The sequence below is a fragment of the Rhinoraja longicauda genome, chromosome 39 (assembly GCF_053455715.1).
Source record: "Rhinoraja longicauda isolate Sanriku21f chromosome 39, sRhiLon1.1, whole genome shotgun sequence".
In the NCBI taxonomy this organism is placed as follows: domain Eukaryota; kingdom Metazoa; phylum Chordata; class Chondrichthyes; order Rajiformes; family Arhynchobatidae; genus Rhinoraja; species Rhinoraja longicauda.
In genome coordinates this window covers 13,530,731-13,548,612 of record NC_135991.1, presented here as the reverse complement: position 1 = coordinate 13,548,612, position 17,882 = coordinate 13,530,731, and the positions used below count along the sequence as shown (strand labels likewise).

Here is a 17,882-nt window from a genome sequence, read left to right as displayed (position 1 = left end):
AAACCTTTGTCCCTCAATTCTGAAGCTATGTCCCCTTGTTGGAATCTTCCCCACTCTCAAAGGGAAAAGCCTACCCACGTCAACTCTGTCCGTCCCTCTCAAAATTTAAAAAACCTCTATCAAGTCCCCCCTCAACCTTCTACGCTCCAAAGAATAAAGACCCAACCTGTTCAACCTCTCTCTGTAGCCTAAGTGCTGAAACCCAGGCAACATTCTAGTAAATCTCCTCTCTACCCTCTCCATTTTGTCGACATCCTTCCTATAATCTGGAGAAGTTTAGTTTAGTTCATCAGTTTAGGTTGGATTATTGTCATGTGTACCGAGGTACAGTGAGAAGCTTTTGTTGAGTGCTATCCAGTCAGCAGAAAGACAATTCATGATAACAATCGAGCCATTTACAGCATATAAATACATGATACGGGAATAACGTTTTGACCCAGGTAAAACCGGCAAAGTCCGATCAAGGATAGTCTAAGGGTCAACAAAGAGGTAGATAGTAGTTCGGCACTGCTCTCTGGTTGTGGTAGGGTGACTCATTTGCCTGATAACAACTGGGAAGAACCTGTCCCTCAATCTGAAGGAGTGCGTTTTCATGCATCTGTAACTCAGTCTCGATGGGAGAGATGGGAGAGAGAAAGTGACCGGGTGGGACTTGTCCTTGATTATGCTTCTGGCTTTGCCGAGGCAGCGTGAGTTGTAGACGGGGTCATTAGAAGGGACATCAGATTGTGTGTGTGTGATGGTCTGGGCTGCGTCCACAACTCACTGCAATTTCTTGCACTCTTGGATGGAGCTGTTCCCAAACCAACCTGTGATACATCCTGGTCAAATACGTCATTTGCCGCATCTGTAGAGGTTAGTGAGAGTTGTAGAGGACGTACCGCACTTCGTAAGCCTTCTAAGAACATGGATAGGTGACGTTCCGGTTCGGAACATTTCTTCAGACATAGAAACATAGAAACATAGAAAATAAGTGCAGGAGGAGGCCATTCGGCCCTTAGAGCCAGCACTGCCATTCATTGTGATCATGGCCGATCGTCCCCAATCAATATCCCGTGCCTGCCTTCTCCCCATATCTCTTGATTCCACTAGCCCCGAGAGCTCTATCTAACTCTCTTTTAAATCCATCCAGTGATTTGGCCTCCACTGCCCTCTGTGGCAGACAATTCCACAAATTCACAACTCTCTGGGTGAAAACGTTTTTTTCTCACCTCAGTTTTAAATTCCTTTATTCAAAAAGCCTTTATTCAAAGACTGTGGTCCCTGGTTCTGGACTCGCACAAAATTGGGAACATTTTTCCTGCATCTAGCTTGTCCAGTCCATTTATAATGTTATATGTTTCAATAAGATCCCCTCTCATCCTTCTAAACTCCAGTGAATACAAGCCCAGCCTTTTCAATCTTTCCTCATATGTCAATCCCGCCACCCCTTGGATCAATCTCCTGAACCTACGCTACGATGTTCTTCCTCAAATTAGGAGACCAAACTGTACACATTACTCCAGATGTGGTCTTACCAGGGCTATACACAACTGCAGAAGAACCGCTTAGTTACCTAACATTGGATAATTCAATGTCCATACCATTTGGTTGTAAAGTACCAAAGCGGAATATGAGGTGGCGTTTTCACAGTTTGCCTGTAGCCTTACTCAGGCAATGGAGGAGGCCCAGGACAGAAAGGTCAGTGTGGGAAGGGGAGGTACAATGGTTAGCAATGTTTCTGTTCTTTGAGTGTTGTTAGCCTTTGGGCCGTTCCTCCTCAGAGGTGATGAAGGCAGAGAATGTTGTTGTCCCGTGGCAAAGTCAGATCCATTCGAGGCAATCAAGTAGTGAATGGTTACCGGGGTCGCCGGGAGTTTGTGATTGGGTTTACAGTCAGATGAGCCGCGATCATACTGAGTGGTGAGAGTGGTGAAGCAAATGGGAAGGGGCAATTTAGTCTGATGCCACCTGTTGAACTAATTCCTCAACCTGTGGACAATGGTCGCCCAGTCCATCTTCAAATTGGGCCACAGAAGCCCTGAAAGGGTCCCTGGAAATTGAGATTGCCTTTCTGAAAGAAGCAGATTGAAAGGAATCAGACAAACAGCGTGAGGTGGAGATTGGGTCTGATGGAGTTTAAAACAATATCCCCATTACTGGAACAATGCAGCTCCCAATTTCCATCCCTCAGAAACGCCACAATTCAGTCTTTGGAGTTTCTCAATCAATTCCCTGAACAAACCCTAACCTGTCTCAGCAGAAATTTGATTTGGCTGATGTCATCTGTTTGCGAATAATTAAAAAAATATATTTTTTAATATTTCGAAACTCCACTGTCCCGGTGGAGACGGTAAATAGTTTTAAATCTCCGTGAATGTTCTGCCCCAGCATTTCATTCCGATATATTACCAGTAGCTCGCAGGAAAACGTCGGTGGACAGAGAGAATGGAGCCACATTTTTGGGAATATTGGCGTGTGGAGAAAATCGTGTACGTGATCATTGTTGCCGTTGGGGTCCCTGGTAAGCGAGCAGAATAATTCAAGTTTTATAACTCCGGTGTTGACCTGATCCTGATCACGTTAGAAGATTCCCAACTGCTGATCGCTGTACAAGAATATGTGACGTATATCAATCCTCTCAGGAAAATATTTTTTATTAATGCTGTGATTTTTCTTTTTTCAGACAGCCGAATTTAACCCTCTTTTTCTCTCACAGCCGGGACCCACTAGAATGTTGTTCATGCCTTCAGTGGGATGTTGCCCAGAGTTGTCATAGTGCTTGGTACAGGCAGCTCTCCGGGACGGTGTGACTGGGAGGGGTTTACGTTGTGAAGTTCCCTGTGAATGAGTTATTTTAAGAAAATAAATGCAGACGCTGGTACAAATCGAAGGTATTTATTCACAAAATGCTGGAGTAACTCAGCAGGTCAGACAGCATCTCAGGAGAGAAGGAATGGGCGACGTTTCGGGTCGAGACACTTCTTCAGACTATTATTCAGTTATTGATTAGAGTGAACACCCGCTCCTGTGGACACGTCTCACTGTGGAGTCTGTCACAGTCGGATTCCACCGCCAGTTGGTCAATAATTGGAACGATCTCCTGAACCAGTGGCCGCGGATCTACCGGCGTGTGTTGTTACCACACTGAACTCACTGCGGAATGAATCCATTAACGGAGCCACTCTGCTGCCGGATTCTAAGTTGTCCCTGCCTTCCCTCCGGAACCCTCCACGTCCCCATCAGATGACGAGTTCCCAGCCCGTGGTTAAACGCGGCCGGTCACGGTTAAGTCTGTGAAACCGGCCCCATCAGAGACTGTGAGCGGGGTTAACTATAGAAAGGACCATTCCGCCTGTTGTAGCGGGCGGCCGCTCGTTACCTGCCCGCCCTTTAAACCGCCCGTCGTCTTATCTCTTCTCCCCTGAAGCAGGCAGGTCGGGCACAGTCGGAGCCGGGTCTGACATTGTTAAATTGCAGCCGCGCACCGACTCCAACACTCCTGATCTTCAGCTGAAAGTGGAGCCGGTGTTCAGCCCCGTAGACCGTGTTCAGTAATGCCCAGTATCTGTTCCCTTTTCCTTCCACAGTAAATTTAGTGGCGATTGTGATCCTGTCCCGTGGAAAGTGCGGCCTCTCCACCTGCCCACTCGCTACCATGGTCGATCTACTGGTCATTATCACCGCGGTCATTTTGTATCAGATCCGATTACGTTACATTCCTTGGAGTTTCGTGTCCATCACCCCTGTGTGCAGTGTTATCAATGTACTGCTATATGCAGCTACAGACTGTTCTGTCTGGTTCACCGTCACTTTCACCTTCGATCGGTTTGTCGCCATTTGCTGCCAGAAGCTGAAAACTAAATATTGCACCGGGAAAACTGTGGCTGCGGTTCTCGCAACAATCGACGGTCTGGCCTGTCTGAAAAACGTTCCCCGCTACTTCACACAGAAACCCAGAACAATCATCGACAATGTCCCGTGGAGGTGTCTCGTGGCGGACAATTATTACACTGACCCGGGGGTGGCATTTGACTGGATCGATACGGTTTTAACTCCGTTCATCCCTTTTGCTGTCATCCTGCTGCTCAACGCTTGGACAGTCCGGCACATTTTAGTGGCCAGTAGGGTCCGTCAGGGGCTGAGGAGTCAGAGCAAGGGGAGAAGCGCAGTGACCCGGAGATGGAGAGCAGGAGGAGGTCTGTGGTTTTACTCTTCTCCATCTCCGACAGCTTCATCCTTTGTGGCTTACGCTGGTTGTAAACTTCGCCTACTATCAGATCACAGCAATTGGAATTGATCTGAATGCTTCTCAATATATCTTTCACTTCGTCGGGATTTTGCATGAATAATCTCAGCTGCTGCACCAACACATTTATTTACGCGGTGACCCAGTCCAAGTTCAGGGAGCAGGGAAGAGCGCGGTGAAATATCCGCTCACCTCAGCGCTGCGGCTCATCAATAAACCCGCGCCCTGAGCGCATCCCAGAGGCGGGCCGCAGTCTCTCCCGCTCCGGGCTCCGGCTCCTGACATTCACCGCAGGATCTTCCACGTGTCAGTTCCGTGCGGATGATCCATCGACGGATCAGTTCCTGGACCTGAAGCCCTTCACAGCTCGATCTGCCAAAAACTACCCATTCGACCCTCTCTCTGTTCTCTCTCTCACCCTCTCTCTCCTCTTTCTTTCTCTCTCCCTTTCTCTCCCCGTCCTCTCTCATCCCCCTCCGACTCTCCACCCACTCGCTCTCCCTATCCCCTCTCTCACTCTACCCCTCCCCCCTCTGTGTCCCCGTCCTCTATCTCCACTCTCTCTCTTTCCCACTTCTCTTCCCTCTCGAGCCACATTCTCTCTCGCCCCTCGCACCTCTCTCCCTGTCCTTTCTCCCCCCACTTTTACACCCCTCACACTGCCTCTCGCTCCCCCCCTCTCTCTCCCATCTCTCTCTTCTCTTCTCTCTTCCCCTCTCTCTCCGTCCCCTCTCTCTCTCCGCCCTCACTCTCTCTCTTCCCCCTCAATCTCTCCCCCATATCTCTCTCTCTCTCTCTCTCTACTCTCTCTCTCTCTCTCTCTCTCTCTCTCTCTCTCTCTCTCTCTCTCTCTCTCTCTCTCTCTCTCTCTCTCTCTCTCTCTCTCTCTCTCTCTCTCTCTCTCTCTCTCTCTCTCTCTCTCTCTCTCTCTCTTCTCTTCTCTCTCTCTCTCTCTCTTCTCTCTCTCTCTCTCTCTCTCTCTCTCTCTCTTCTCTCTCTCTCTCCTCTCCTCTCTCTCTTCTCTCTCTCTCTCTCTCTCTCTCTCTCTCTCTCTCCTCTCTCTCTCTCTCTCTCTCTCTCTCTCTCTCTCTCTCTCTCTCTCTCTCTCTCTCTCTTCCCATCTCTCTCTCCCACACACCCCTCTCTTCCTCCCTCTATCTCTCTCTCTCCCCTCTGTCTTCCCCTCTCTCAAACCTCTCCCTCCCCCTCCCCCCCACCCCTCGCTCTGTTTCAAAAGACCACCACAAATCCAGTCTGAAGAAGGGTCTCGACCGAAACGTCACCATTCCTTCTCTCCGAGATGCTGCCTGACCTGCTGAGTTACTCCAGCTATTTTGTGAATAAATCGATTTTACCAGCATCTGCAGTTATTTTCTTATACCACAAATCCAGTGTAGATGTTGATCATCATGTGGACTCTGGATAAAGGAGGGGGGTGGTGATGTTTTGTAGATACGGGGAGGATACGGCCTTTTTGTTCTCTCCCCTTTCTCCCCCCTCCCTCTCCCTCTCCCCCTCCAATTTATTATAATTATTTTACAAGAATAAAGTAAACTAATATTTGATACTCTCTCTCCCACTCCAATATGTAACAAACAAGTGGACCCGTTGGGGCCCCAAACCTCTCCTGCATTGGTGCAGCACCCTCCTCCTTCCCCTTCCTCTCACCTCACCCTCACCCCTCTCCCCTCCCATTCCCTCTCCCTCTCCCCCCTCACCTCCCCCTCTCACCCCCCCCCCTCCACCCCTCCCTCGGTCCCTCCCTTCTCCATCCATAGTAGATATATTTAAACTTTAACATGAGAATTACTTTAAAAATATAACACCAATTTCAATGAAACCACTTCCATTAGCACCAAAGGGATAACATTTAGGAAGGTGGGCCTAACATTCGCGCATCCTGTACCGTTTTGGATGTAGTTCAGGAACAAACAAACAAACAAACGAGAGTTCTGGTATCAACAATAAATTAAACTAATATTTGTTATCCACTCTGTCTCCCTCCCCTTCCTTCACCCTCACTATCCCCCTCTTTCTCTCCCCCTCCTCTTTTAGGAATACATTTACAATAATAAATTAAACTAAACTAACTCTCTCCCGCTCCAACCTCTCTCGCCCTCTCTACTTTCTCTTTCCCTCTCTCTGCCCTCTCCCTCTCTGTATCTCTCTCCCCTTTGAACAGAACAGAACAGAACAGAATAGCTTTATTGTCATTCGTTTTACCGAACGAAATTAATTTGCCAGCAGTCACAGAGCAAAAAAACAAAAAACACAAGAGACACAACCCCAACACAAACATCCATCACAGTGATTCCAAACATCCCCTCACTGTGATGGAGGCAAAAAACTTCCTCTCTCTTCCCCCATGCCCCTCCCACGGACAGACAGCTCGACCCCTATCGAGGCGACCGACCCGCACAGCCCCCGCAAACAGATGGAAGGTCCCGCAGCCAAGCCGCACCGGCGATGGTAAGTCCCGCGGCCGAGCCGCACCGGGCGATGGATGGCCCCGCGGCCGAGCCGCACCGGGCGATGGAAGGCACCGCGGCCGAGCCGTGCCGGGCGATGGTAAGTCCCGCGGCGGAGCCATACCGGCGATGGTATGTCCCGCGGCCGAGCCTCGCCCCGAGGAAGAGACCGAAAAAAAAAAAGTATTTGATTACGTTGGCTGATTTATTTTCTAGCCAACGTGATGTGTAGATGGAGTCAATGGTGGAACGTCTGGTCTGTGTGATGGATTGGCCTCCATTTATAACTCCCTGCAATTTCTCGCGGTCTAGACAGACATGTCCCCGATCATATAAGATTATTAAGGGATTGGACAAGCTGGAGGCAGGAAACATGTTCCCAATGTTGGGGGAGTCCAGAACCAGGGGCCACATTTTAAGAATAAGAGGTGGCCATTTGGAATGGAGATGAGGAAAAACGTTTTTCACTCAGAGAGTTGTAAATCTGTGGAATTCTCTCCCTCAGAAGGTAGTGGAGGCCAATTCTATGGACGCTTTCAAGAGAGAGCTAGATAAAGCTCCGAAGGATAGCGGAGTCAGGGGGTATGGGGAGAAGGCAGGAAGGTGGACTGATTGAGAATGATCAGCCATGATCACATTGAATGGCGGTGCTGGCTCGAGGAGCCGAATGGCCTACTGCTGCACCTATTGTCTATTGTCTATTATCTATACTCCAGTAATGCACATGCACGGTCATTAATACGGTCCGCGATACGGTATCAGGTGTTTTACTGTGATCTTCCTCCTGTGCCGACTCCTCACCATGTCTTCGCATTTGTCCGACGGTTGATTTGTGGTTAACCCCCACTCAGTACCTTCTTTTGTACATCAATACAGTTTGTGTTACATGGAAAATCTTAGTAGTCATCTTAGTCCGAATATTCAGCTCTGATCATAGTTGTTACTTATGTCAGATCATTAGGTTAGGTGAGGTTAGACTACGTCTATTATCATCACATGTTCCGAGGTGCAGTGAAAGGCGTGGGTTTGCACGCTATCCATTCAGATCAGTTATACCATCAGTTACAATCAGTTAAAGTCCTGGAGATGGAGCGAGGAAGATACAGAATGCAGAATATAGTTCATTGCATAGAATATCATACTGAATATTGTCACTTTGCGTTCTCCGTAGAACTGGACACGTGCAGTTGGAAAACTCGAGTTCTGTGAAAACGGAAAGAAAGAATTCGTGCAAAAATATTATTTACTGTGCCGAGGTGCAGAATGCAGAACATAGTTCGCAGTATGGTGGCGCATCTGTTCCATAGACAAATATCCGCCATGGAGTAGGGATGACAGACCGTTCGTACTATCGTGAAGGTGACAGGGTAGACCATCTGATCAACTGTTGGTCCTTTGAAGGCCACTTTTTTTTCGAGGGACAAATCATGACTTCAATCTCTGCACCGAGTTGAAGATGCGTATCGCGCTCTTTAAATGAGATAACGTCAAAGCATAATAGTCCACGGAGCATGTGCTGGTAAATGGGACTTATTAATTGGAAATCGTAGACAAGGATAGTTGCTGGGCTGTTTCTCTGCCGTGTGTCTCGTGGCTCTCGGTTCAGTCAATGTACTTTTTTTCCCATTTGTGGTATCATCGTTGTTAGTTAAAGCAGGGCTTCGCTCATAATTATCTTTATGGTCCGAGCTCTAGGTGGAGTTAAGTTATATATTCCTTGGATGGCAGGAGGCTGGGAGAGGGGGGTAATCTTACAAAGGTGTATAAATCGTGAGGGGAATGAATAGTGTGGATGCACTGTCATTTACCCAGAATTGAGAAGCAAATAACAGAGGTCAGAGGGTTAAGAGAGGCAAGATTTACATGGAACTGGAAGGAAAGACCTTAACACTCAGATGATGATTGGTATAAAGAACGAGCTTTCAGTAACGGTAGTTGAGACATGTTGAAGATGGTGCACTTATACAGCAACAACATTTGGAATATAGCTACCAAATCGACTTTAGCAATAGGTAAGCATTATCGGCTATTTCTATTTCTATTGTTCGGCTTGAACTGATTTTGTAGCAATGTTCAGGTGCGATGGCGATGTAATTTACACTCTAACTCAGGTGCGCTTGAGTTGTGCGAAATAGGCATTTGTTTTGGACTATCAGTTCTTTTATTGGGTCACTCATTTCGGACCTTCGATACGTTTTCCTCACTCCACGGGTGTCATCTGAGTCTTCTGCGTTTATCTTGCTTCACACTTGTATTTCAGAATCCCGGCAATTACTACGGTCCAGGTGATCTGGGAATGAGTGTAGGGCTAGGGCGATGGCATCGTCCGTGGACCTGTTGTGACGGTAGGCGAACTGCAGTGGGTCAAGGCCGCTGGGTAGACTGGATATAATGCGTTCCATTACAAGCCTCCCAAAACATTTCATGATGTTGGATGTCAAGCCCACTGTTCGGTGGTCGTTTAAACTTGAGGTCTTGGCTTTCCTCGACACTGGAATGATGGTGGACTTCAGGAAGCAGCTGGGTACCTGATAGCGCAGCTACTAAGGACACGGCCAGGAACTCCGTCTAGGCCTGTTGCTTTTCGTGGGTTTACCCACAGGAAGGCCGCTCTAACCTCTGCAACTCTCACCCTGGAGAGAGCCACACTGGAGTCTGAAGAGCCAGAAGTCACCTTCTGCTCGAAGCGGGCATGCAAAGTATTCAGTTCATCAGGTGGGTTTGCACTATCACCAATGATATTGGCTAAACATTCTTTGCATCCATTTATCTGAATCAGACCGTGCCACATTCTCCGTGTGACCCAGAGATTATACTGGGACGCAAGTTTGAACCGGTATTGCCTCTTGGCATCCTTGATGGCTTTGCGGAGACCACAGCGTGGCTTCTTGGACCGCTTGGGATCGTTTGACTTGCGTGCATCGGACCTGTGAATGTACATCAATGGTTTCCGATTGGGGAGCACTCGGATTGACTTCGGCGACACACAGTTTTCCATTCACTTGTTGATGAAGTCAGTCACGGCAGAGGCGCACTCATTCAGGTTAGCTACAGAATCCGTGACTGCTGACTTAAAGCAGTCGCGTAAGATGTCATCCGCGTCCGTTGACCAGCTTTTTACAACTCTCTGTATCACATTATCCTGCTTCAATTGATGCTGCTTGTTGGCAGAGAGCAGAAACACAGCTCGGTGGTCAGATTTCCCTGAAATGTGTCCGAGGGACAGGGCGACAAGGAACAATCCCTACAGGATGGACGAGGCGAGCCTGGACGTGGGAACACGTAGAATGCTCTGAAGGGACACAGTGGGACAGGTCAATGCTGAGTAATGTTCCTAGCTCCAGTTTGCTCATTGTATTGTTTATTTAGCTGGGTGGATGGGCATACGTTCCTGTGTATTTATTTTCACACACCGTGGGAATTCTTTGATGGCGACCATCAGGAGCACACATAGAGCTAGGAACACCAGCAGATAGAGACGGGGGGGGGAAACAGAGACAGAGAGACATGAATACTCACAGAGAGAAGTAGGAACATTCACGGAAACAGGCAGGACCCCCCCCCCTAATTCTACGTAGGTTTGCCCTCTCCTGATATTCCATTTCCACATTTACAGTTTCCCTCCGCTAATGTCATATTTGTTGTTTATCCACCCGCCATAATTTAATAAGGGTACACCCGCAAATCCCCATTTGTGGTGCCCTCCCCTAATTGAACATTTATTGGTGCTCTCCAATAATTACCATATATAAGGATCTTCCCCTAAAGGACCATTTAATGTAATGCCTTAAAATTGACCAAGCCCTTAATTTGAGTAGTTGAGTGTATAATCCGAATACCGTCGATAAAATGCACAGAAAATAGAAAAAAAACAAGTGAGAATGTGTGTGGTCGGTTCGAAGGATGGCGTGAGTTCCACTCCGCAAGGAAGATGCAACGAGATGGAATTGGCCCCTAGGTGAAGACAACAAGCAAACCATACAGAGGGACAACTGGTTTAAACTTGCCTCGTTGTCCGGAGCGGCTTCCAAATCAGTAGATACTGGGATCTGAAGGCAGCGCCAAGACCCCCATTCTGACCACAACCGACAGTGAAAGGCTAGTTTCATGAAAAGGAAACCAATGAGAAAGTGTAAAGTGTGATCAAATGTCCGTGGTTAAGGATGCAAGAAGCAATATGGAACTCAGGTTCGTGCTACATGTTACAAGCGTGTGAAGATCTCAAGATAGTTTATCGAAATCTCACAAATAGACTGCAGTGAATGGATCTATAAAATGCACATTTTATACTTTACAACCAGAATGCATAAACGTACCAGTAAATCATGGAAACTTTCAGCTAATTAATTCATCCAAATGAAACTGTGGAATAGCGTATGGCAATTAGTTTGGATATCTGTGATTTGCTTTATATATGTAAGTCAGGCCAGGTCCATCCCAGTGATCGGATCGACGCTGCGGAGTACTGTAGAACTGCTAGATCGAGGAGTGCACGTCACAGATCGCTGGATTTTGAGTCCCCGGTGGATACGAAGGTAGTGAAGATTTGGCACGATGTCTTTCATTTGTTACGGTATTAATTGCAGATGTTGGGACGTTATATTACAGTTTACAAGATGTTGGTGAGGCCGCGCTTGTTTGCAGTTCCCTTGCCGTCAACTTGATGTCGCCATTATTCAAAAGGTCCAAATTGCATAATACCCAGGATTTTATTCCCCAAATATGGTTCTGTGCTAATTAATTCATCCAAATGAAACTGCTTCCTGCAGCTTTGCTAAGATGTTGATGTCTCCAGGTGAAGCTACTACTGCGGTAGACGATAGACGATAGACAATAGACAATAGGTGCAGGAGGAGGCCATTCGGCCCTTCGAGCCAGAACCGCCATTCAATGTGATCATGGCTGATCATTCTCAATCAGTACCCCGTTCCTGCCTTCTCCCCATACCCCTGACTCCGCTATCCCAAAGCTCTCAGAGAATCGGCCTCCACTGCCTTCTGAGGCAGAGAATTCCACAGATTGACAACTCTGACTGAAAATGTTTTTCCTCATATCCGTTCTAAATGGCCTACCCCTTATTCTTAAACTGCGGCCCTTATTTTGGACTCTCCCAACATTGGGAACAAGTTTCCTACCTCTAACGTGTACAACCCCTTAATAATATTATCCGTTTCGATAAGATCCCCTCTCTTCCTTGAGTTATGGGAGAGAGGTCCAATGACAATGAAAGACGTGACCCAGAGACCCTGAAAAATATATTTTCCATTTCACGTCCAATTCGTGTTTAGTTGTGATTTATATTCTGTTTCCGCACCGAGATAAAAAATGTAGATACAGGCAACAGGAGCTGCTGGTTTACTTTGAACACACAGCGGGTCATGCGAGATGCATGGAATCTAGAAACCGAATTAACCATTCCACATGAACGTAAATTTTATGACTGTTGACATACACAGCGGTGGAACAATTGCTGTCTGTCATCCATATCACCGAATTGATTCAGATGGTGCAAGGTATGATTACTAACTTTACAAATAAAATTAAGGCAGGTGGGATGGTAGATTGCCAAGATGCATATTAACAATGACGTTGGGATTTTGATCAGCTGGGAAAGTGGGCGGTGGAATAGCGTATGGCAATTAGTTTGGATATCTGTGATTTGCTTTATATATGTAAGTCAGGCCAGGTCCATCCCAGTGATCGGATCGACGCTGCGGAGTACTGTAGAACTGCTAGATCGAGGAGTGCACGTCACAGATCGCTGGATTTTGAGTCCCCGGTGGATACGAAGGTAGTGAAGATTTCGCACTATGTCTTTCATTTGTTACGGTATTAAGTGCAGATGTTGGGACGTTATATTACAGTTTACAAGATGTTGGTGAGGCCGCGCTTGTTTGCAGTTCCCTTGCCGTCCACTTGATGTCGCCATTATTCAAAAGCTCCAAATTGCATAATACCCAGGATTTTATTCCCCAGATATGGTTCTGTGCTTCATTTGCTCAGAAGCCAAAATCAGGACATCGAACAGCTCTCTTCAATTAATACTAAATGTTATTTTTTTAAATAAAATTATTTTTCAACCAGGCCAGGTGGATTCTAAATTATGCCACACCGCGGACAGACCTGAAAAAACAATAACAGGCTGACTGCCTACATAGTCTCTGAGACTCTTACAGTCAAACAATGACGATGCTATTTATAGAGTTATAGTTAAACAGCACGAACAAAGACCATTTGGAACCGGATGCCGAGGCCGAGCAATATGTCCAAATAATTTAGTCCAACTTCCCCACGTTTTCTCCATGGTCCACCAACTAATTTTATCCACCTATTCTTTCAAATATCTCTTGTACATTCTAATCGAAGCACATATCATCAGCTTCATCTGGCACCCAGTTGCACCTACCCACAAATTCCTACCCGCACCGCTGCTCCGCACCGCCGGCCCGCACACCACGAGGCAGAGGCCCGCGACGCCATTGCTGCCACCAGGTGCAGTACCGCTCCTCACCGCCTCCGCGGGGCCGCTGACTGCCGAGGCCTACCTGAGGCCGTCGACCTCCACCGCCTCCCGGGGTCCGCTGCGACCACCACCGATCTCCACCGCCTCCCCGGGGTCGTTGTTGCCGACATCCGAGGCCCATCTGAGGCTTCCACCGCCGTTGCCGCCGACCTCCACCGCCTCCCCGGGGCCGACGACGCCGACCCCCACCGCCTCCCCGGGGCCGCCGATTGCCGAGGCCTACCTGAGGCTACCGCCGCCGATCTCCACCGCCTCCCCGGGGCCACTGCCGCCGATGCCGAACTCCACCGCCTCCCCGGGGCCGCCGATTGCCGAGGCCTACCTGAGGCTGCCGCTGCCGACCTCCACCGCCTGCCTTGGTCCGCTGCCGCCGACGACCGAGGCCACTTCTCCGCCGCTGCCGCCCACGTCCTTCCCGACCTCGTCACCGCCGCCCACGCCCTCCCCGACCATCCGCTGACCGGGCCGACCGCCACTTACCCGGGCTCCTGGTCCCTGCGGGCCTCCCCCAGCGACCGTTTCGATCTACACCGCTCCACCGCCCAGCAGCAGGTCGCAGCCGTCGCTATACCCGGCCCCCGGGACCAACAACAGGCTGCAGCTCCACCCGGCCCACAGCCCCCACCAGGCAGAGCCCTTCAGCACTGCTGGGTCCTTCTGCCCACCCCCTACTACAGGTGACCACAGCAGGGGTTCCACTGGATCTCCCCCTTCCCCCTCTAGCCAGGCGACCCCAAGTACTCCCCACATCGGTCCTCATGCCCCCCTCTGCCCTGCTAACCCACCACCCCCTCAACATACATCCCCTCCACCTGCCCCCCTGCCTCCATCCGACCCCAACCCCCACCATTGCCGGGTGTTCACCATTCCCCCTGACCTCCCCCTTTCAGACACCGAACGGTCGGTCCTCAGCAGAGGCCTTACCTTTATTCCCCTCTGCCCCCACATCAACGAGTTCCGTGTCCGCCATGACGTGGAGCTCTTCTTCCGCCGCCTCCGCCTCCGAACCTTTTTCCATGGTAAGGAGTCCCCACCCCCTACTGATGACCCCTTCTCCATTCTCCATTGGACCCCCTCATCTTGGACCCCCTCCGTTTGGCCAACTAACCTCACTAGAACTTTTTATCTCCAACTGCCAGCGTGCCATTAGCCGCCTCAAATTCTCCACTCCCCTGACGAACTCCAACTTCTCCCCTCCTGAACGTGCAGCCCTCCACTCACTCCGCAACAAACCGGACTTAATCATTAAACCCGCTGACAAGGGAGGGGCTGTGATAGTCTGGCGTGCTGAACTCTACCGGACCGAGGCCAGACGACAACTATCAGACACCTCTTCCTACCTAACCCTGGACCATGACCCCACCGACAAACACCAGACCTTTATCAGCAGCACCATCACGGACCTCATCATCTCCGACGATCTACCCCCCAGTGCCTCCAATCTCATAGTTCCCCTGCCCCGCACGGCCCGATTCTACCTCCTACCCAAAATCCACAAACAGAACTGAACCGGCAGACCCATTGTCTCTGGCTGCTCATGCCCCACCGAACTTATCTCTACCTACCTCGACTCCATCCTATCCCCCCTGGTTAAATCCCTCCCCACCTACGTCCAAGACACCTCACACGCTGTCCATCTCCTCGATAACTTCCGGTTCCCAGGCCCCACTCCCTCATCTTCACCATGGATGTCCAGTCACTCTACACTTCCATCCCCCACAAGGATGGTCTCGAAGCCCTCCGTTTCTTCCTCGGCCGTAGAACCAGCCAATCCCCATCGACCAACACTCTCCTCCGCCTAGCAGAGCTGGTTCTTACCCTCAACAACTTCTCCTTTGACTCCTCCCACTTCCTCCAAACTAGAGGCGTAGCTATGGGCACTCGCATGGGCCCTAGCTACGCCTGCCTCTTTGTCGGGTACGTCGAACAATCCATGTTCCAGACGTACACTGGCCCCATCCCCGAACTCTACCTCCGCTACATCGATGACTGCATTGGTGTTACCTCTTGCACCCATGCAGAACTCACTGACCTCATACACTTCACCTCCAATTTCCATCCTGCCCTTAAATATACCTGGACTATCTCCGACATCTCCCTCCCGTTTCTGGACCTCACCATCTCCATCACAGGAGACAGACTAGTGACGGACATTGACTATAAAGCCACCGACTCGCACAGCCATCTGGACTACACTTCTTCCCACCCGGTCCCCTGCAAAAAGTCTATCCCCTACTCCCAATTCCTCCGTCTACGCCGCATCTGCGCCCGGGATGAGGTGTTTCACACTAGGGCTTCCGAGATGACCTCGTTCTCCAGGAAACGAGGCTTCCCCTCCTCCATTATAGATGAGGCTCTCACTAGGGTCTCTTCTACATCCCGCAGCTCCGCTCTTGCTCCCCTCCCCCCACTCGCAACAAGGACAGAATCCCCCTCGTTCTCACCTTCCACGCCACCAGCCAGCGAATCCAACATATCATCCACCAATATTTCCGTCACCTACGACGGGACCCCACCACTGGCCATATCTTCCCATCCCCTCCCCTCTCTGCGTTCCGCAGAGACCGTTCCCTCCGTAACTCCATGGTCCACTCGTCCCTTCCTACCCAAACCACCCCAACCCCGGGCACTTTCCCCTGCAACCGCACGAGACGCAACACCTGTCCCATTACCTCCCCCCTCAACTCCATCCAAGGACCCAAACATTCTTTCCAGGTGAGACAAAGGTTCACCTGCACCTCCTCCAGCCTCATCTATTGCATCCGCTGCTCTAGATGTCAACTTATTTACATCGGCGAAACCAAGCGCAGGCTCGGCGATCCCTTCGCTCAACACCTGCGCTCGGTCCGCATTAACAAAACTGATCTCCCGGTGGCCGAGCACTTCAACCCCTCCCATTCCCAGTCTGACCTTTCTGTCATGGGCCTCCTCCAGTGCCATTGTGAGGCCCACCGGAAATTGGATGAACAGCACCTCATATTTCGCCTGGGCAGTTTGCAGCCCAGTGGTATGAACGTCGACTTCTCCAACTTTAGATAGTTCCTCTGCCCCTCCCTTCCCCTCCTCCTTCCCAGATCTCCCTCTATCTTCCTGTATCCACCTATATTCTTCCTTTGTCCCGCCCCCTGACATCAGTCTGAAGAAGGGTCTCGACCCGAAACGTCACCCATTCATTCTCTCCCGAAATGCTGCCTAACCTACTGATTTACTCCAGTATTTTGTGAATAAATCGATTTGTCCCAGCATCTGCAGTTATTTTCTTATACTACTTGTCGCTACACTGCGATTTCTCTTCAAGGTATGTCCACTTTGAAGAAGTTCTCCTCCTCTCTTCGACGAGAGTTTAGCAACATGCCCTCTCGCTGCTCCCCCTCTGTGATTTCTCCTGCCCTCCTACTCTACGACCACATCATGACCCAGACTCGCTACCACAGCCACATCTGCTTCCTTGGGGCTTGCCTGCGCCTCCATCTTCTGCCTCGTGTTTTCAACTCCGTTTCCAGACCTACCAATTCGGACCCAACCCGGACTACCGGCTCCAACAGACCATCTGCCACTTCTCTGAACAGTTTTCTTTCCGAGCCCTACGTCGTACCTTGGCTGGGATGCGCCGGCACCAGCAGACCCTCACTCTGACACTCCCACAGCTCCGGGCCTCACTAACACACACCTGCAAAGGGCCCCAACTGTACTTTATTCTTCGCCGGATTCACGCCCTCAGCACTCAATTCCTCACCTACCTGGTCTCCACCAAGGCTCGCAAACTCGCCCGCCTCCAGACGGCTGCCTTCACCGGCACTCCTCGGCAGCGACTCGACCTCCCACAGGCCCGGTCAACCATCTACTCTGCATGGAAAACCTTCCAGTTTGCAGCCCAGTGGTATGAACGTCGACTTCTCCAACTTTAGATAGTTCCTCTGTTCCCTCCCTTCCCCTCCTCCTTCCCAGATCTCCCTCTATCTTCCTGTCTCCACCTATATTCTTCCTTTGTCCCGCCCCCCTGACATCAGTCTGAAGAAGGGTCTCGACCCGAAACGTCACCCATTCCTTCTCTCCCGAGATGCTGCCTGACCTGCAGAGTTACTCCAGCATTTTGTGAATAAATCGATTTGTACCAGCATCTGCAGTTATTTTCTTATACTTCCTGTGTAACCGAGTTGCCTCTCAGGTCTCTTCTGACGCTATCGTCTCTCCATTGAAAACTATGTTATCCAGCTCGAAAAACGACAGTACCGTCTACCTTTCCTATGGCACTAATGATGATATATACTTCCGTAATATCACCGGTCAACCATCTACTCTGCAAGGAAAACCTTCCAACTTGTCCGGACGCTCTTTAAGTCTAAAGCCCTCCCTTCCAGGCAACAACGTGTGATTCCCCCCCTACGTTCTCAGTTGAATGTATTCCTTCCAATAGCTCGAAGACCAGAACTGCGCTCAGTGCTCGAGGTTTGGTCCCACGAATGTCACGTATAATTCATGCGCCCACCTGGAATACTAAGTGCCGTAACTTTCACCTACCGGGGCATTTCATCTCTATCAACGCGTCTACGATCACATAACATCCAAACCCAAACGTGAGGTGCCAGTGGACGAATTATACTCGGTCATGAACTACCTTTCAGGACTAAACTCTGATGCCCTGCTCATTATCTGCGGTGAC

At 49.8% G+C, this 17,882-nt stretch overlaps 1 protein-coding gene across 1 annotated transcript in view; it reads left to right on the top strand.

Annotated features, from left to right (window-relative positions):
* LOC144611225 (putative G-protein coupled receptor 139) overlaps positions 1 to 17,594 on the top strand; it is a 56,324-nt gene extending 38,730 nt beyond the window's left edge. The window contains 2 exon segments of the mRNA XM_078430270.1: positions 16,941 to 17,099; positions 17,435 to 17,594. Of these exon segments, the coding sequence (XP_078286396.1) occupies positions 16,941 to 17,099; positions 17,435 to 17,594 (319 nt within the window).
* Positions 17,595 to 17,882: the final 288 nt, after the last annotated feature.